The sequence below is a fragment of the Pterocles gutturalis genome, unplaced genomic scaffold (assembly GCF_000699245.1).
Source record: "Pterocles gutturalis isolate BGI_N339 unplaced genomic scaffold, ASM69924v1 scaffold39425, whole genome shotgun sequence".
NCBI lineage: Eukaryota > Metazoa > Chordata > Aves > Pterocliformes > Pteroclidae > Pterocles > Pterocles gutturalis.
In genome coordinates this window covers 72,856-92,314 of record NW_010139657.1, presented here as the reverse complement: position 1 = coordinate 92,314, position 19,459 = coordinate 72,856, and the positions used below count along the sequence as shown (strand labels likewise).

The following is a 19,459-nucleotide window of genomic DNA, read 5'->3' as shown; positions in this document are numbered from 1 at the left end:
TGGTTCAGTTTAGTATGAAAAAAAAACATTAAACCTCGGAAACTTGCTTTTTTCCCACCATTCTCCCATTTGCTGGTGGGTGGGGGGGTGGAATTCTCTTTTATCCCAAAGCATTTTCAGCAGCTTTCTGTTTCTTTGTTACACCTATAAAAATCTCCAATCTTGTCTGGAACAGAAAATTTGACATTTTTCTACCATGAGGGTTAAATCTATTGTTTGTGTTCACGTTACAAACACAATCCTTTTATGTATTTATATCCTCACTTGAGAATGGATGTAATTAAGTAGATAAAGTATATTTGAGTATATTGTTCTAACTTTTAGTGCGTATGTTTCAATGGCATATTGAAAATCTGAAAAGGAGTCAGAGAAAAACCTACTAAATGAATCAAGGCTGTTATAGTTGAGAGGTTTAAGGAACTTCTTCGGTTTATGAAAGAGAAGGTTAAGAGCTGCTCTGATTGCAGTGTACAAGTGCCTATGCATTCAGAAGGTATCTGAAATTAAGGTGGCTTTTAATAGTGAAGCACAACTGGATTGAGCGATTTATAATAGACATGGTAAGCATTGCTTCCCTAGTGATGTAAATTTTTCTTTGCTGGAATCTTTTAAATCAAGTTGTTGAGTTTTTTTTTTTTTTCCCCAAAATGTAGGCTCTGTCTGACTACAAATTATCAGACTTCATAACAGGAAGGGCTGAAACTCTCCAGTGAATGTGATTGTCTCATGCATTTTTCAAGAAATCAGATGTAATGTTTCCTTCTGGCCTAAAACAAATCTGTACATTGCTGCAGACATCACTTTCAGTTTTCTATGTGATTTTGAATACAGGTACATAGAGAGAATTATCCTGTTTTTCATTTTTCCATGCAAGCTGTACTTCAAAAGGGGAACATGCAAGAAGACAGCACACCAAGTGGCTCTGCATTATGCCATAGGACTGGACATAAAAAAGGAGGGAGGGAAGCCTACCTGCTGGTGGCCAGAGACAGAAAATCAGTCTCCCAAGACCATGACTCCAGCCCTGCAACTCTGTTAACAGCAATAATGTGGAATTTATAAAAATAAAATCAGCTGAACCTTAATCTCCTAAAAGGAAAATGAGGAAACTGAATTTATTAATATTTCACCTCTTTTAAGACATAAAAGGCTGTCTCCAGCTCTGAGGGGCCTTTTAGTTGTCTTGTACTAAAAATGAAGTACGAGTGTAAACTCCAAAACTGTCTCTTTCCTTTTTTTTATTTTTCAAGTACTCACTGTTGTTTCAACAACTCTTCATGGATAGCTGTAACATCTGACATGTTAGCAAGTGAATTATGGCAAGATTTTTGTTTTGTTTTAAAATGCCTCCAGGCTGATTTCACTGACTGGTAGTAGTGTGTTGGAGGGTCACAGCCACTGTTTTCCTTAGGGAAGCTGGAGCTTGCTGCCAAATTGATCAAGAGGGGGAAAGACAAACACAGTGAGAAGTTGCATTTGGAGAGGTTTGCCTTCGGAGCACAGTGTTGTTATTGTATTTTGGGAACCACGTGGAAGGGAAGGAAGATATTAGTCCCTGTGGTCTGACTTCTTTCTTAGTGGATGCTTATGTCTTTCTGCACTTGGGGAAATATATCTACTCAATTAAAAAGAGTAAAATCATGGATTGCGACCTGAGTGCGGTTGGGTTTTATTTCAGTGAGATCCAGATGTCATGATCTGTGCAAATGTGCTATGTGTAAGTGCATTAAGAGAGCCTGTTAAACAACAAAATGTGATTAAAGTAACCCTCAGTTAGACCACAGGATTATGGTAAAAAAAAAATCCTATAATGTTATAAATAAATTTTCTTTCTGTTCTAATTAAACATTCACACAAATCTCTGAATCATGTGCTGGGAATCTGACAGAAGCCCTCCTCTGGCTTGCTTATTGGCCATTTACATCTGCCTGGTTTTTGAAACCCCAAAATGTTGTGAAGAGCATAGAGACAGAGGTGTGGGGAGGTGGTGTTTAGAGAACTGCAGGCTCACTGTACAGAAATACGTCTGTGTGGGGGTGCTCTCTGTGCTAGTCGAGGAGGGCTGATCCACAGAGAGCATTGACAGTGTTCCCACAAGAAAAGGAAGTTGTGCACATTATAGAATCGTAGGATCATTTAGGTTGGAAAAGACCCTTAAGAGCATTGAGTCCAACCATTAATGTAACACTACTGAGTCCACCACTGAACCAAGTCACTAAGCGCCATGTCTACATGTCTTTTAAATATGTCCAGGGATGGTGACTCAACCACTCCCATGGCAGCCTGTTCCAATGCTTGACAACCCTTTCAGTGAATAAATTTTTCCTAATCTCTAATCTAAGCCTCCTCTGGCACAACTTGAGGGCATTTCCTCTCATCCTATCACTTTTTACCTGGGAAAAGAGACCGACACCCACATTAACTACAACCTCCTTTCAGGTAGAGCTCCATTGGTAGACCTGAGTCAAGTATTCCTGGTGATGCAAAAGAAGCAAGGAAATGTATAACAGTATAGCATTGACTTGAACAGCAGATTCCACATAGCATTAGCCAAATGAGAAGTATGTTTTCTGTTGGGACAAAAGCTGCAGAAATGTGGAGAGTTTGCGTTGGCCAAGTATGCCAAGTATTGCATCGCAACATTGATGTTTCTGATTTTATGATGGGCATTAAAATATGTGTTCCGTTGATTATGTGTATTTGCTTCTGTCACTCTTTTAGTCATCATAATATGTACTGTAGGCTTTGTATGTATGGCAGAATTTGTGATAAGCATCAGCATATGGTCATTCTCACAGTGGAAGTGTGCTCAGCTTTCCTGACACTTGGAGCTCAAACATGGGATGAGTTTATATATAGGCCTTGTGATTTAGAAGGACGTTGAAGAGATCTGACCTACAGCGTGTTTGTTGCTGTTTGCCTACTTACATAATGATAATACCAGCACAGGAATAAGGAGCATTGTCCAATGGTTTAAAAACATCCCGGAACTGAATTTAGATGCTGCTCCTGCATTGATAATTTATATATGCTGCTGTTTTCTCCTTTTGATTGCCAAAGGGAAACATTGGATTATATTATCAGTTTATTCCACATACAGTTTAAAATTTTGCTTTATCAGAGTAAAACAACACAGTATGCCAGAGCGCCACTCTCTTCCCCCCCCCCCCCCCCGAAGCTTCTTACTGCCCCATGGTTAAGTGATACTCAGTAAAATCTTACGCCCACTTACCAATATTCTGTTTACAAATGCTTGTCTAACAGACAACTCTAGATTTGACCTAAGAGTTACATTGTGATGAGAGGTAACTGAACTGAGGGCATAAATTCCCAGTCACAATTTTAAACCTTACTCCATTTTAAGTTTATGCTGCTGTTATAAGACAGAGCTGTTGGGTATAGAATTTTGTTAGAGTGGTAGCAATAGCATGTGTGATACTTGCTTAGCATGCTTCAATAGCTAAGCAGATCAGGAAGAGAATGAAGGCTTAGAAATTAGGTAGAAATTATAAATGTAAATCAATGCATTAGCACTAGCTCAGATATATAACCGAGGATTTAACCCTGGATGCTAGGCAAGCACCAAAAACTTCAACTCAGATAAGTATCTGTGTTTATCCAAAATTTTAAACTGGAGATTACACCAGAGCAAAAATAATACAAATATTCTGGATTTCCCATGTCACAAAAAGCAACTTTTCTTGCAATGTAGTGTCACCTCATTTAAACAGAAGGCCTAGAAATTATATCTAATCTTTCTCTTTGCAGCAATTTACCTCTTGACAGGATCAGTGCAATTTATTTCTGAGGCTCACAAATTGGTGTTTGTACTGTCTGTTATGTGTAAAGAGATCTTTTAAAATAACCAGAACTTCAGTTTCACTGAAGGAGTTCTCCTGATGCACTTCCTCAATTTTTTTGAGCCTACTTTTTTATGCCTACTTTGATGTCTCTTAGTAGTCTGGTTCAGTTCCCAGAAAGCACCAGAAGAATCCATGGTACCATGACATAGAACAGGGCAGGGAGAGTTTCTGGTAGCAATAATTATAAAAGAATTCAAGGGTGAAATTGCTGAATAACGTCTGATGATAATGTGTAACGATGATAATGTGTAACAGCTCATATAAAACTCCTTTTGTACCCAAGTACTGAAAGGTGGCAAATGGGTTTTTAAAACCTATTTCATGGAGAATTTAAGCTTTTGGGTGGCATATTTTTTGCCAGGCAAATTAATAGAAACCTCAATAAGAATAGTATAAGAGAGCTTCTCATATTGCAAAGTGCCTGTAAAGTGTCAATATAATTCCTTTTTAAAGATAAATCCTTCTTTACAAACCTGTTTGTAGAGGTCAACAAGCATGTGAATAAGGTTTTAATTGACATCTTTTCAATTGCTAAAAGACTTTTCACTAAATCCTTTGGCAAAGATTTTTAAGAAAACTAAATTTGTGTAAGAGTATCCCTGCCTGCCAAAAAGATACTTGAGAGGTAAGTGAGCTGAGGAAGTTTGGTGACGGTTAAGTTCTCCAAGGTAGTGAGGATAAAGAGAGGTCAAAACATTGTGAAAAACTCTAATGAGACTGAGAAGCCAGACAATACATGGTTGATAAAGTTCCAGCTGGATAAATGTAAAGCGATCCATGCGCAAGGAAAACTTCGGGTAGAAAGTAATTTGCTATGAATTGGCCATTAACACTTGGGAGTGAGATCTCAGGTTTATAGTAGGTTCCATCAAAACATCAGCTCAGAGTTCAGGACTGATCCACCCCGAGTATTGTATATGATTCCTGTCCATGTCTTCAAAATATTTGAATTAATTTGTTTAATTGTGATAGAATTGATAAGGGCAACAAGGATGCTCAAAGGAATTGAATGTTTTCCATGCACAGAATGACTGAGCAACACAGAGATGACCTGGGATGTGGTACAGGTCTTATAAAATTGAGGTGCATTAAGCTACATATAAATGAAAATAGTTGTTTCCTGACACAGCAGATTGTAGGTGTTAGAACTCACTGCAAAGAGTGGGGGCAAGATTTTACATCAGCTGAAGGGATGACTATGCAAGAGAAAGTCACTCTGATTTACTGAATACACAGAAAACACCTGTCTCTGGAAAATTTATGGTGGGAAAAATGTGTGGACCTTGTGAAAATATTTGGAGGAAATACCATATATGTTTTTGCCGCTCCTGCTCTTCTCTTGATAGCTACATATGATTGTTTTGGGGAATGAAACGATAGGCTAGATGGAGCTTCAGTAGAGTTGAGCTGTTCTATGCTTTTGTATTGTCTGTTGCTGCATTTGCATTTTTGGGGTGCTTTGAAAGTCATTGTTGCCAGTCTTAGTAATTGTAGAGTATTTCTCATGTTCACATGTTCTGAAATCAGGAAATAGAAGAATTAGTAGTAGATTACTGCTGAAACCTGTCCAGATTCTGTTAATCCTTGCTCAGGTGGTTTTAAGGAGACTTGTTGGAAAAAGATAGTATGTTCAACTTTATTGGAAAGACATTTTTAAATTTAACTTTTTATTAAATAAGTTGAGATAGGAGAACAAGACTAAAAGGCTGTTAAACCAGAGCACTGTGAATTGCTTTATTAATTCTTCCCATAGCATAAATAGTATAGTGCAGATTTTTATTTGCATTTGTGAGAGCTGTTAGCTTCTGTTGTTATTTTGTTTTAAAGAACTGGTTTTTAAATACCAGTGCTCCCTACTGGGCAAAGTATGCTGCGTCATTTCCTAATATATACCTCAACAAATTACTCTCACCCTCTTTCCTATTCCCTCCTTCCCTGCAACGAAGAGGATAATTTTGTGTGGTGATCTTGAGATCAGTTTACCCTGCAGCATTAATCTTCTAACAGAGAGATACTATTTTATTTTTCCAGCATGCTGTAATCCACCCCAGTTTCTGATATATTTAAAACTTATTAATTGTTAATGCTGCACTTCTTGAATTCTAATCATGACCAGGCTACATGCAGGGCTCCGATTTGGGAAGGATCATTAGCCATTCCCTGGGGGATCCTGAGCGGTACATTCTGGAGGCAGTGTGAGCTGTATTATTTGTGAGAGTTTGCCCTTGTGCTGCTACATCTGTTTGAAACTGGGACTTTTTTCATAGTCTGCATTGTGTGGTTTTGAACCGAATTGCCTAACGCTAGTGCTGTGGATTGTTATCTGGAATGCACAGAGGAATCATTGATCACTGCTGCCTTTTCCCTTTTTTTAAACGGGACTGCAGACACTATATTTGCTGTTTCTTTTCACCGATCTCAGACACTTCAGATGGTTGAGGTACTTTACAGCATTGCTCTCTTGTTCTAGATTACCTGATCTAACAATTACTGGTTAAGTTGTAAAGCAAAACATATCTTCCATTTAAAAAAAAAAAAAAAGCTATTCCCTAATGATACAGCAATCTTTTAATATATATTATAAGTGTAGTAATATATATCAACTGGCATATCTATTTTAAAGTGGATGCTCAAAAAACTTTTACTCTGCATGTATAATTGTGATATATTATGGAGGGTGATGCAATATATGGTAAAAGTCAGAAACAGAATTTTTTATTATATTTTAAGCTTTTAAACTTTAGACTGTCACTATATTCTAGAAACAGAGGAAAGAGGAAATATTTATTTTAGGGTTTTTTAGACTTTATCACATTAATTGTAACAACACTAATGTAATTTAGTAATTCAGTAGTTCATTCTAGACAAAGTGTTTTTACTTCTGTAGTTGTCTTAATATGGTACCCCTATGGCAATAGAATACGGTAATTAATGGCAAAAGCTGATAAAAATTGTATCATCTCTCCAGAAAGTTTGTTAGCAATTATATTTGCAAAACCATGCATTTGGTTTAAAAGGAATGTAGGAAGACACCTATATAACTGTAATCCAAAAAAAAAAAAAGTGTTTAATGTTAGGTAATAGATTATTGGAGAATGTAATCTTAGGCAGATATGATGCAGTCTGTTTTTCTTTAAATTTGTGTATTTGTGCATGTGCATATATCTGGAGAAAAATCCTCATTAGTGCAGGCTTCTCTGTATGTTTAAATGTGTAGAAAGGGAAAATTTCAGTCTTTTATCCTCAGGTTTAGAGAGTCTGGAAGCAGCTGATTTACTGTAATAATTGTTTCACTAATGAATCAACAACTTCAACTTTTCTCTCTTCCTTTTGTATTTCAGCTTAGTATCAAATATGTGATATGTACAATCTAAGATTAACCAGCTAGGTTTGGTTTCTTCAAATAGTACTGTACAGGAGAAAAAAAAAAATCACTCTAACTGCAAAGCAAGCTTCAGAAAAATATAACTTTATAACAAATTCAACTTTTTTCTCATGTGTTAGTTTAAAAACAAGGTTGGGAAATGAGCACTTATCTTTTCTTCTCCTGTTTTCCTGATTCTGAACTCCTGTTCAGAATCCATTTCCGATCTTAAATAACAATGGAGGACCACACGTGCACACATGCTCATAGGATAACGTGCGTTGAAAGAGACCTCAGAGGTCATCTGGTCTGACGTAGTACTCGGAGCAGGATCAGCTGTGAGATCAGATCAGATTCTCTGTTTTTTATGAGTTAGAAAAATATGCTTTAATCTTTTTTCAGTCAGGAAATTAATTTTAATCTGTATCCATGCCACATCAGGAAAAATTACATGCTGAATTGAGGCCTCGATGCAGTAGCAGTTATGAACTCTTTTTCCTTAACATCCAATGGTGTTCCCCAGCTCCTGCAGTGTTAACAGCAGAGCTCTCTGCAATCCTGGCAGTATTGCAAACAGGTGACCAACAGGAGTTTTGGTGTTTAGCAAAGTTATAATTAGTTGCCAGTTCCTGAAAATGTTTGGTCAAATTTAGGGTTAATGTATTTGGTGCTTCACTTATCTCAGATTTTTCAGTGTCAATCTGTTTTCTGAAGCTTGGTAACTTTGATACCATTTCCTGGTGCAGACACTCCCTGTATGTTCCTCTGAACTTCACCCAACCCGTGGGCTCTGTCACTCATCAGTTTGAGTGTTTGGGGATTGTGACATTTTTTTCCCAGCAAGTGATGCTTCTAATGGAGCCTGCAGAGGACCTCATTTCACAAAGAGGTCTCCAGGAGAGAATATTTTCCAAATAAGTGCTAATAACTATCACTGACCAGAAAAACAAGTAGAGATAAATGACAGTGATTTGTTAGGGGGCAAAAGTGCTTTATCATAATGTGTCTGTTGGATCAACAGGTGATAGGGGAAGGCTTTCAGGGGAGCTCTTTGCAATTCGGAAGCAATAGTGGGGCCCTGCAGCACTCAGGATGTGCAGGGTTAGGGGAGTAACTCTTTAGTAGCTTGGAGATGGCAGCAACAATGGAGCTGCTTTTTCTTCACAAGCTCTGGCAGGCTATCAATTCCCTAACCTGTGTTAAATCTAATTATTAGGAGTGCTGAAATTTTACATCCTCCTGTTTATCTCAAAAAAGTAAAGAAAAGGCTTCCAGCAGAAAGTGTTACTTTTGCTTTTTCTTCTGTAGTGTGTATTGCCCTAAAAATTTGTAAATTGATAATTGTTTGTTCTCCAGATGGATCCTGTGCAAAAAGCAGTCATAAACCATACATTTGGAGTGTCCATTCCCCCAAAGAAGAAACAAGTAATTTCCTGTAATGTCTGCCAGCTTCGCTTTAACTCTGATGTGAGTATTGGCTATTTTGTTCCTTTATTTTTTTCTGGTACAATAAGTATAATTAATCTAAACCTCTTTTTCTCAAACAAATCATTCCCGTTCTGCCTGCATTCTGTTCACCCTGCTGGGCTGATCTTTTGTCCACTCAGAGGTGGAACTCCATAGAGGTACATTGCTCTTTGATTGTCTTGGATGATGCTGGCACAATATCCAATGCCACATCCATTGATCATATCCCATTTGACAGTCTAATAACCTTCAAGAGGTACTGCAAAAGGAAATCTTTAAAAAAAAAAAAAGGGGGGGGGGATAGGGCAGACAGAGAAGCTTCCCTGGGAGTTCTCTTCGTGTCATACCTGCTCTTCTTCCAGAAGAAAGATCTGTTTTTTCCTGTTGTTCCTACATCCTTTCTGAATAGTATGTCTTCTGATTTCTTCTGGTAACTTTCATTTGTAATAAATATGAACATTTACTTTTAGCTGTCTTTTTGAGTATGATAAATTTCAAGGAAACTGTTTTCTGCGGCATAATTTAAAAAATGCATTCCAAAAGAGTACATTGATACATTTAAACATATATCCAATTGATGTTTTTCCTGGGTAGCTTGAAAGTTAGAGAAATTCAAGAAAAGTATGTCTAAGAAAATTGTGACCTTCAACAACCAGTTTTACTTTCTTGTCTAGGCTGGTAAGGATTTTGAAGCATTGCTATCTTACCTTCAAATAGATTTCTAAATCTATCATATTTTGACAAGCTTATTAAACTTTCTTTGAAGTGGCAATATCTACTTAGTTAACCAATTTCAAAAGTCATTATTTAAAATTTAATTCACTTGTCTTTCTTACTTAAGGTTAAGATTTAAGGTTAAAAAAAAAAAAAACAACCAACCTTTCTGCTCTGATACGTGGTCCAGATACCTACTTTTACTGATTAAAACAAGGAACCAAGGAATTTTTAAAAGTTTCCTTGTGCTCCATGGATCTGAATCTTTTTTCTGAGTTGGACCTTACTTCCTCACTAGGGGGGGCAGCTCAGCCTGTTCCTGGTCTTCCCGGACCTCCTGAGGTCCGGGTCTCTCTGATGATGGGTCCTGTCCCCAGAGGAGTCGCTCCCTTTGTCTGCACTGACATGCAGGTGGACGAACAGCACTTCAGGCAGATGGAGTGAATCACAATTTAGTGGCTCAAACCTAAAAAAGAGCTGAAATATTGTATCACTTTGTACATCTGCCAAACAAGCAATTTTTCCTATCTAGACTTACTGCCAAAGCAGAACAAGAAGTGGGTATCATATTCCACTTTCAATAGAGTCATCACAAGAGCAGGGCAGATTAGGCTTGTTTCCTCTTCTGGGGCGAGTGTATTCATACAATGTCGTGCTCCTTTCTTTCTAAATGTAGTATATATGCTCAGTCCTAGTTACTAGAAAATATCATCATCCTTTTGTAATAGCTGCTTGTAAGGAAGGATGGAGTATCATGACTGTGTTGCTGTTAGTGATAAAATGCAGTTCCTTACTTTCTATAGCAGTTTGCTTTACCAGGACGTTCAAGAACAACCTGGAAATTTGATTTTAGAATGTGCTGAGATTCTTGTAGTGTTACTAATGCTAGAAAGTACTTTAAGTTTCACAAATATTTCAAAACTACAGCATACAGGAATATTTGGAGAATGAGTTTTTGTAGTATAGTACTTCTATTTTAAAAGCTATCTAGCCTTTCATCGGATTATTCAGCTTTTCCTGGGAAGCTTACATAAGATTTTAAATCTTTCCTCCAGGTTCAGTCTCTTGACCTTGAGAGTTATTTATCTGTTTGTTGCCTTTTTTTTCTGTTTGTTTGCCTTATTTTGTTCAGCTATTATTCTCACCACCACCCTCCCATAATCTGCATTGTCATAATTTCACTGAGATAATGCTAGTGGCCTTTCAACTGAACTCTGCAGACTCTTTTGTAATCCCTTGATGGAGCTTTCTTACACACACACATGCATGTAGGTGAATATTTTCTTGTGGCAGTTATTCCTTGAAAATATGATGCATAATTCTTTTTTAGCTTGTTTAAAGCTCCTTTATAGAAATAAAAATGTGGACTCTTTGCTTGTATTTTTCTTTTTTGTGAAATTATAATGTGAAATTATGGTTAGGGAGTAGAATGGTCTTCAAAATCCTTCCTCTGTTTGTGGATTGGGGAAAAGGGAGTCAGATATTTGTGAACCTGGTAGCTGTTGAATTTTTCAGTGAATCAGTTCCACCATCTAACATCCTAAAATACTGAGAACCTTTTGGGTGACATCAAACTGTGCTAACCTGCATTAAAACCTTGAGCATAGCACATTGCAGAACAAGATTTGTAGTACAGCCACTTCATGCTTGCAGCTTCTTCTAGGTCTGCAAGGCAGACATGCTCCTTATTGTTGATGGGCATTTTGTTCCTTTGAACTCCTTTGACCTAATTTATGCAAGCAAATGAAATAAAAATGATAGAAGTAAGCAATTAAGTAGTTTTTTTACTTCTGTTCTCCTAAATGAGTTTCAATTGTGTGGTGTTTGAAGGTTCTGAGCTGATTCTAATAGTGCTTTTATCTATTGCATAAATAACATACAGACCTGTGGATATTTTACTGAAAGGAGAAGAAAATTGGTTTCCTCACCTGCAATCTTTTCCTCACACTGTGGACACTCACTGGTCTGGATCAATAGGCCGAAAAAATTCAGACTAGTCAATTTATAGTTGTCAAACCTCCCACTAAATATGGTAAATTGTGAAGGTTTCGGTTTTCTTCTGCTAATGTGTCTGCAGGTTTAGCTTTGTTGAGAGTGTTCTGGCATCAGATTCAGAGGTAGGGATCTGCAGCTATCTGCAGGAAGAAAAAGTCTGATATCAGGGATGAAAGGAAGTTTTAAAATAGGTTGTCTCCAATGCGGGAGTAAAAAATCTGATGTTGAAGTGATTGATGCCTTCTATATTTTGAAACATAAAAGTTGCTAGAATTATGCTATTTTTCTTCTACTATATTTTAATTTGAAAAGTGAAATCTTCAGACTCTCCTAGCCTCCTGTACTTTTAAAACAATTTTTGAAAGTACAACATGAGGAAAACAGTTGCTTACAAACTCTAAATTTGGTCTTGTTTTAGCCTGATCTGTTTATCTTCTTCCAAAAAGGAAATTATGGATTTTGACTCATACTCCTAGACATTTGTCATCATATTCTATCTGTCCTTTTTCTACTATTCATTAGCTGCAGTTTGGTCAATTTGGAAGTTATGTTTTTCTGCTAATAAATTCTGGCATAAACAGTTTGAGCAAACCCTTCCAAGCTCTGTCAACTCCAGGAGAAACTGTAGTACATAAGAGATGATCCAAAGTCTTGAGAAACAGAAAAATAAAATGCCATCTCTGTGAAGTAACACCAAACTAAAGTTGTTGTAATAGCCTGAACTTTGAAGTCCTTGAATTCGAATTTTATCTGTAATACTGGTATTGACCTGACAACAGTGATAAGTGAGGTTGCTTCAACAGTATTTTTTGCGTGATCTAGTTAAGATGCTCTGGCTGGTCCTTAGAGTGGGATTAGGTGCCTAAACCTAAGTGTCTTTTTATTTGAGTATCTGAGGACGGCCTGGGACATCCACACCGGACTCATGGACCTGACAGAGGACCTGCAGTTGGAGGTCAGGCAGGACACCTGAGTACATCCCAAATTATACTTGACATCTGTTTCTGGAACTGAATTCCCACTCATTAGGTTTGCTTCAATTTTTTTTTTTTCCTTTCTTCTTCTTTTTTTTTTTTTTTTGGGGGGGGGGGTGGAGTGGGGGTTGGGCATAAACAGGATTTAGTGAGGAGAAAAAGCATCAAAAGAAATAGGAGAAAGTTAATTGACCTTAAGATTATGATACCGGAAAACTGGAAAGGTAGTAGACCTCTCAACAATTCAAGGGAAGTGAAATGGGGAAAAAAAAAAAGTGGAGAGGGAATACAGAAAAGGGCTTTTTCCTAAACTAATTTTTAGTGGTGGTAGATACCAGGAGTCAACGGCTGTTGAATAAAGTTGAACATCTCAATTTAGGAAGGATAGCGTTAGGAGTATTGGTGGTTGATGAGATTGATTCAGATTTGATTGAGTCAGAATATTCAAAGGGATACTCATTCTAGCATGCATAAACTTTATTATGTTATGCAGAGGAACATACTTCCATAGAAAACGGTTTAAAAAAAAAAAACAGACACAATCCATTAATAGTTACAGTTGGATTTCCTCCAGTATATTAGAATAAACATAGGTGTTTCCATCTTTGCATCAAAATATCTGTTAACACCATTTTATCTTTTGATTTCTACATAATGATGAAACAGTAGGTGTTTCAGTGCGGCAATGACTAGTGTGTCAGGAAAGTCCTAGCTATGGTCTTGTGCTATAATCCAGCTCAGGAAAAATGAGAAATATCTCAGTTATATTTACTACCACCAGAGACCATGCAGCAGAAGAGGAAGGATCCTCTTCATGGAACAGATTGTGATAGTGAGTCAGATTTCACGCTTGCTTAAAGGCCACCATAGCAAGGGATGTAATTGTATTCCACCAAGAGGAAGCAAGACATGCTGAGAAAAATCTTGGTGTTTGAAAAGAAGTATTTTTTTTTTCTTTTTAAGAATTCTGGGATTCCTTCCAAACCCATGGTATTTCTATGGGGACTATAGATAAGCTGTTCTAAATAAGTTTTCATATTAATTATGTAGGTCTGATTTGTTGATATTAGTTATTTTATTTACAGACATTCTAGCAGAAACAAAAAGCAGCTTAAGTGAATTTGCTGAATCCTTATGATAGGACCGCAAGAGGATCCAGTAGCAACAGGGCAAGGGGAGAAGTGGCTGTTTTCTATCCCGCATAGATTCCTTCTCTGCCTACTCTTGGCTCATGCCTTCTGGCCACCAGATGAATCTGCAGCATCTCCTGCAGCTGTTGTGTCTCAATAAGTCCCTCTAGCAGCTGTGCAGCCTTGGCCAGATTGTCCCCAAGGTGTCTATTATATTCTCTTGTAGCATCTGACACTGTAGCTTGCAGCCACAAGAGAAAAGTGAGCTGCAGTTGCAAGAATACCTGTTCGGCTTCTGCAGAATGACTTTTTTCTCCATATCTATGAATCATCACCTTATGCTCAAGTAAAGATCTCTCTGCTCTTCTCCCTCATTATTTGTATTGGTAGTTCACATTGTTCTTGGAACTTGGGCACTATACAATAATGTCAGTGCTAACTCAGTCCCGTTCCTCAGCAACCAAACCTCTCTGTGGTACAAGCTCACAAATATATTGTGCTAGCAGTCCATGTTTTTTTGTTTGTTTAGTTTGTCATCTGTTGATCATGTCTAAAGGTGCGTCCCTTTGCGCGCTTTCTGTTTCATGTAGAAAGGTCTTTGGCTGTGACACAGCCTTGTAGGTACCATCTTGTTAGTAGGATATCATTTGATTTAAATAAATGTGTTTGCACAGTGTGTTGCTCTGTGAGTAATGACTGTAAGTCAGTATTGCTTTTTGGTTGCACCTGTGAAGACTCAGAAATCAAGAAAAACACCTTGCAGGCAGAGCAGAAAAAGCAGGTGTTGGGCATTAAGAGATGCTGAAGGTCATCTTATTGTTGAATGCATTTATAGCTAATAAAAATTATGTGATGCTAGTGAATATCTTTTTAAAAAGCCAGAAGACAAATTTTTGAAGTTCAGCAAGTATTACTAAATGTTAAGTTTGCAAATTAATGAATCGCTTATGCTGTCAAGAAGATAACAGGCAAAATAATCAATAGCCTAAAATAAAAATCTGCAGAACTGTCATCATATTTTGTCAAATGTTTTACATTTTCCCTATAAATAAGACTATTTATATTGATTCTTTGGGTTTGGAGGGTAGTGAAGCAGATAGGAGGTAATTAAAAGCATAAATCTCAGGAACTTGTGAAGGTAATTTTCTGTTTTGTAGACAGAACTGACAAAATGATGAAAGTTTTTAGCTCCAACATGACAGAAATATTGCATGATTATAGGGTACAGGGTTATAACATGCTCAAAGTTCTGTGCAAATAACAGCTGCTTAAGCAAGCTTTCAACTAAGTTTGGTTAGATATTTAAAATAGGAGTTGACTTCTTATGACATGGCTTCACAGCTTTTTGATTTTTCTGTGTCCTTTTCAATAGTAATCTCCCTTACTATTTGGAGCAATTAGGTTTTAGAAATCACATAGTTTTGGTATAACAAATGTATGAACACTTCAGTTTTGCAGATTTCTTCAATTACATCTATTATTAATATCAAATAAGATAAAACTAAATTTTTCAACACCACTTCCTAATTTATCACTTCATGTAATTTTTATTAAAGTTATGATTCCAGTATAAATTCCTCTTAATTTATATACTCACATGAGTATACTTACTCTTACAATACAGTTCTAATGAGAAAACTGTGTGATCAAAGATTTTGTAGACCTCTTACTATTTTAAGAAAAGGAGCTTTGTAGTTTAAAACCTGCTGTGAATTAAAATGACAATATGTTATGGATATAGAGATCTCTCTACTTCTTCACTCTGGCATAGTTAGATGCCTTCTCTACCAGGATCGCTGCCATTGCACCCATGTCAGGAGAGCTCTTATAAGGGTGCTGCACACCCTTCATTAAACCACTTCTCCTAACCACCTAACCTAATGCAATTATGGTTAGCCTGGCTACTACCACACTAAGAGATTACCTGCAAAAACAATGAAATTTTTTCTACTTGTGACTATGTAGTTATGATGGAATTCTGTAGTTATCAGGAATTCTGGAAGTTACAGCCTCGTTTAGAGCCATGCTTTTACAAAAATACTATTACTTATCTTCCAGCACTACTTAGGCCTTATTTATATCTTCCAGACACAAATTCTATTGATTTAAAAATAAGCTTGGGTAGTTCAAGCTATTGTTAATTTAGGATAAAGACCTGAATATTATGAGGATGTTGTAATTATTCTGAAATAATTATAGAATAAGAAAATTCTGTATTAATGATATGCCCCCCTGACACTGGTATCGGCTTGATGTATAAAAGCAGGCAGCTACACAGGTGTTGAGAGGGGGTCTTTCTATAGTGTATGTTGTGACTATCTTTAGGACTTGTTAGGTTTCTTTTTTTTTTTAGCTTAAAATTATGTAAACCTTTTTATGGTATGCAGGAAGAATTTATCTTTGTAGATATTCCAGAACAGAAGTTTTCAGGATTATTACATACCTGTTAAGTCTGCCAGTTGTAAACTGTCTGTGTGGTTGAACTGTTATTGGCAGAAGCTCTTGTGGTATTTTCAACAGAACATTTTTTGCTGGAGGTTACCATTGTATTGACACCAAATGCATATAGCATTGGATATAAAATTGCTGTTGAGAAGGCTTCCCATCCAGGGTAGAATTCCTGTTTCAAAAAGGTGCAGTAGCAAGAGAGAGGGAGCTACGATCCAGCATGTTCAGTTCCATTTAGTTATGGCACTCACCTGGTACTGCAGAGCTTAAGGCATGAACTTGCACTTCCCACGTGGATACTTCAGTCTCCCTTTATTTCTGTGTTTCTCCTTCTTAATGTCTTGCTGCTCTACGTGTATTTAATTTTATGTGTTAATCGTTAGACTGGGTAATGTGGTAGCAGATTCAAGCATTAAGTGTTGGGGTCCAATGGTTTTATTTCCATCAAGACCTGTTGAAGGCCTACTTCAGCTGATCCTGAAGAAACCTGAAAAAAAAAAATCTTCCTATCACACACATGCACTGAACCATTAGACTCAGTCAAACCTTTCATCAGGGGATGATCATTGAAGGGATCTGGTAGGTTAATATTTCATCTCTTTATGTAGTAATAAATTCAGTTAATTAGTCATTCACACACGAAATAGATTCTAAAACTCAGTCACTTGTGAACTGTCAAAATGAATAGTCCTGATTTCAAATATACTGTCAGTCATTGCTCTTCACAGGGATAATCTTCTGTAGTCTTTTGTACTGCAGTCTTACCTGAATTTCTAAGTTTTCTTAAAGGTAATATCACTATCAATGAATCTGTATGATTTGTATGTTTCCTGGTTATCTACATGTTTCTTTCTATATATATATATATATCTATACATATACACATATTCAAGTTTATGTAAAGTAAAGCTACTGAAGTTATTTTAAGAACTATAATATGCTAATGACACATTTATTTTAGAAAGCATGTTTCCATGTAGAAGATTAGGGGTTTGCATTGTTGATGTTTTGTTAGATGCAGTCTCCTATATAAGGCTAATGTGTTGTGTGTAGTCTCACAGTTTAACGTCCTGATACTTAAATTTCAAACTTAATTTGGAGTTGAAAGTAGCTATTAACTTTAGATTTTAAATAAAATGTAACATTTAGATCACTTCTGTGTCTCAATTAAATATATTTTTAAGAGAGGAAAAACTTGTCCTTTCTTACAACAAAGTCATTAATCCTTATGGTGTAAAAGGCTTTCTTAAAAAAAAAAAAAAGTTTTAATTAATTGGGTTTTTTAATTACTACTTAAAGACTTTGAATAGAACTAAAAATCTAGATTGCTTAAAGAGAGGATGGGTGTCCTCCCATCATTTTAAGGTGTAGAAATTTGAAAAATGATGGGAGAATACTACGTATTTATTTGTCTGTAAATTATATTTTTAATTCTTTGCAACTGAATTCAAGCACAGTTTTTCACTAAGCTATGATCTTCTAAATCTTTAGACATTTGTTTAGTGTCTTAAAAATATGCATCCTGTTGATCAAAAGGTAATGGCAGGCAAATGTATAAACATTTTTGTGGAATTTGGCTTGTCAGTACAAAGATATTTTTTGCATTCTGGTATTTAAATGACACATTTATTGCAACTTAAAGTTTTTCTGCCTAATAAGTAGGGGAATTCCATTTTTAAATGTCGCAGTATTCCAAGCTAGTAGACCACACTCAGTTTTAGAACCAAGTGGAAATTAGATTTTCCTTTTAGATAGGGAGTTCTTTCATATGAAATACTTTCTTATTCCACTTTCTCAAAAATTGCCCTCCTTAACCTAGTATGCATTTCATTTAGAAGTTGTAATAATAATAGAAGTTCAATGATGACTTTTTAACTTTGATTATATAAGCAATAAATTTAACTTAATCTTTCTGAAATTAAAAAAAAAAATCCAATAATAATTATTTGTGGCACAGTTAAATTATTTTACTGTTGACTTGATTCATCCCTACAGTAAATGCAGCCCTATAAATTATTATGCAATTAAAAAGCATCACAGTACATGAGTACAGAGAGGTTAGTTAAGGTTACATATCTTTATTTTGTTTTTTCCTAACTTTTTTTATTTTCTCAAATATTGTTTTGATGATACAGAATTTGCATGAATTAGTTGTACTTCATTTAGTTAATGCTAATGATGATCAAAAGTACATTCAATATCCATTTAAAATATTGTATTCTTAAGATATTTACTCTTAATTTCATTTTGTATTTTATTGGGGTTTTGTATTAAAACTGCTAAATTACGTGAGACTTTTAAGCCTTGTGTGTACAGAACTTCCTTTGCATTACCAGAGCAAAAATAAATGTTCTGCTTCTTAACTAAAAATAAAATTTTATATGTCATGGCTTATTTCAAAGATATGCTTAGTATTTCAGTGGTGTATGTTACAAAGCTTGTAACCTGTATTGTATGGTTGTATTTCTGTCAGAAACAAGTTTTAAATGGGACTGAGCAAATATGTTTGCCTTTAAGGTGGCACCTGTGCAAATATTTTATAAAACGGGTTAGTAATGATCAGGACATTAATAATCAGAATAATTGGTGCCAGTATTAATCAGAACTTGCATTCCAAGTTCAAACGCCCACAGCCATCCTTTTAAAGAATGACTTGCTATGACTAGAAAACTGCAATGTTTTTTTAACACCGTTACGCAGAACATAGTTCTGTGTTGGTATTGCATTTCAGTTACCAAAAGGCAACTGAATCAAATTATTTATCCCACAGTGGATAATAAGCAAACCCTGAACTTCAGGTGTATCTGAAAGGGTTAGAAAATAGTGCTTATGTGGCTAGGAAACATTGCTTCAGTGCCTCAAGGAATGCTCCTCTAACTTCATGTTTGGAAAGAGTATCTGTGTTTCTGCTCATGGAACAGAGATTAGTTGAAAGAGCCTAAAAAACAACGATTTAACAAAACCCAGACACTGGAAGTTGAAACTAGACAAATTTGGTGTAGAAATAAATGGTATGTACTTAACTGAAAAAGTGAACTGCTGAAGCAATTTACCAAAGGTGGGTTTTTAATCCTTTGCTATTTTAAAATCAAGGCTAGACAGTTTTTTTCAGCAAAGGAATATGGACTAGTTCAAACAGTTTTGGTAAAGGCTGGTGTTTTCAGAAACCTTACTTAGATGGTCATAGCAATACCTTTTGGTCTTATAATGTGCAACTAGGAATCTGATAATAGAAAGATTGTAATAATTACAAGACATATCAAAAGTGAGTCCATTCACCACATTTCCATGAAGCTTTGCTTGTGTTTATGGAAATCTTGATTTTAATTCTGCCTGGGCTTGTTTGTTCTCAACAGGTCTCATGTACACTATATGAGGACTGAATGAAGGGAGTCAAAGACTGTAGTAGGTTATTACTGATATTGCAGGCATTATTATTGCAAATATCAGCAGAAAGGCTTATTATCAAGGAATTGACTTACTAAGTCTTTCTCTTGAGTGCAC

At 36.1% G+C, this 19,459-nt stretch overlaps 1 protein-coding gene across 1 annotated transcript in view; it reads left to right on the top strand.

The window, feature by feature from the left end:
- The window catches only part of ZNF385B (zinc finger protein 385B), a 55,313-nt gene that overhangs the window by 9,736 nt on the left and 26,118 nt on the right, over nucleotides 1-19,459 (top strand). The window contains exon 2 of the mRNA XM_010083396.1: nucleotides 8,584-8,694. Coding sequence (XP_010081698.1) covers nucleotides 8,584-8,694 — 111 coding nt within the window. The remainder of the gene's footprint in view (nucleotides 1-8,583; nucleotides 8,695-19,459) is intronic.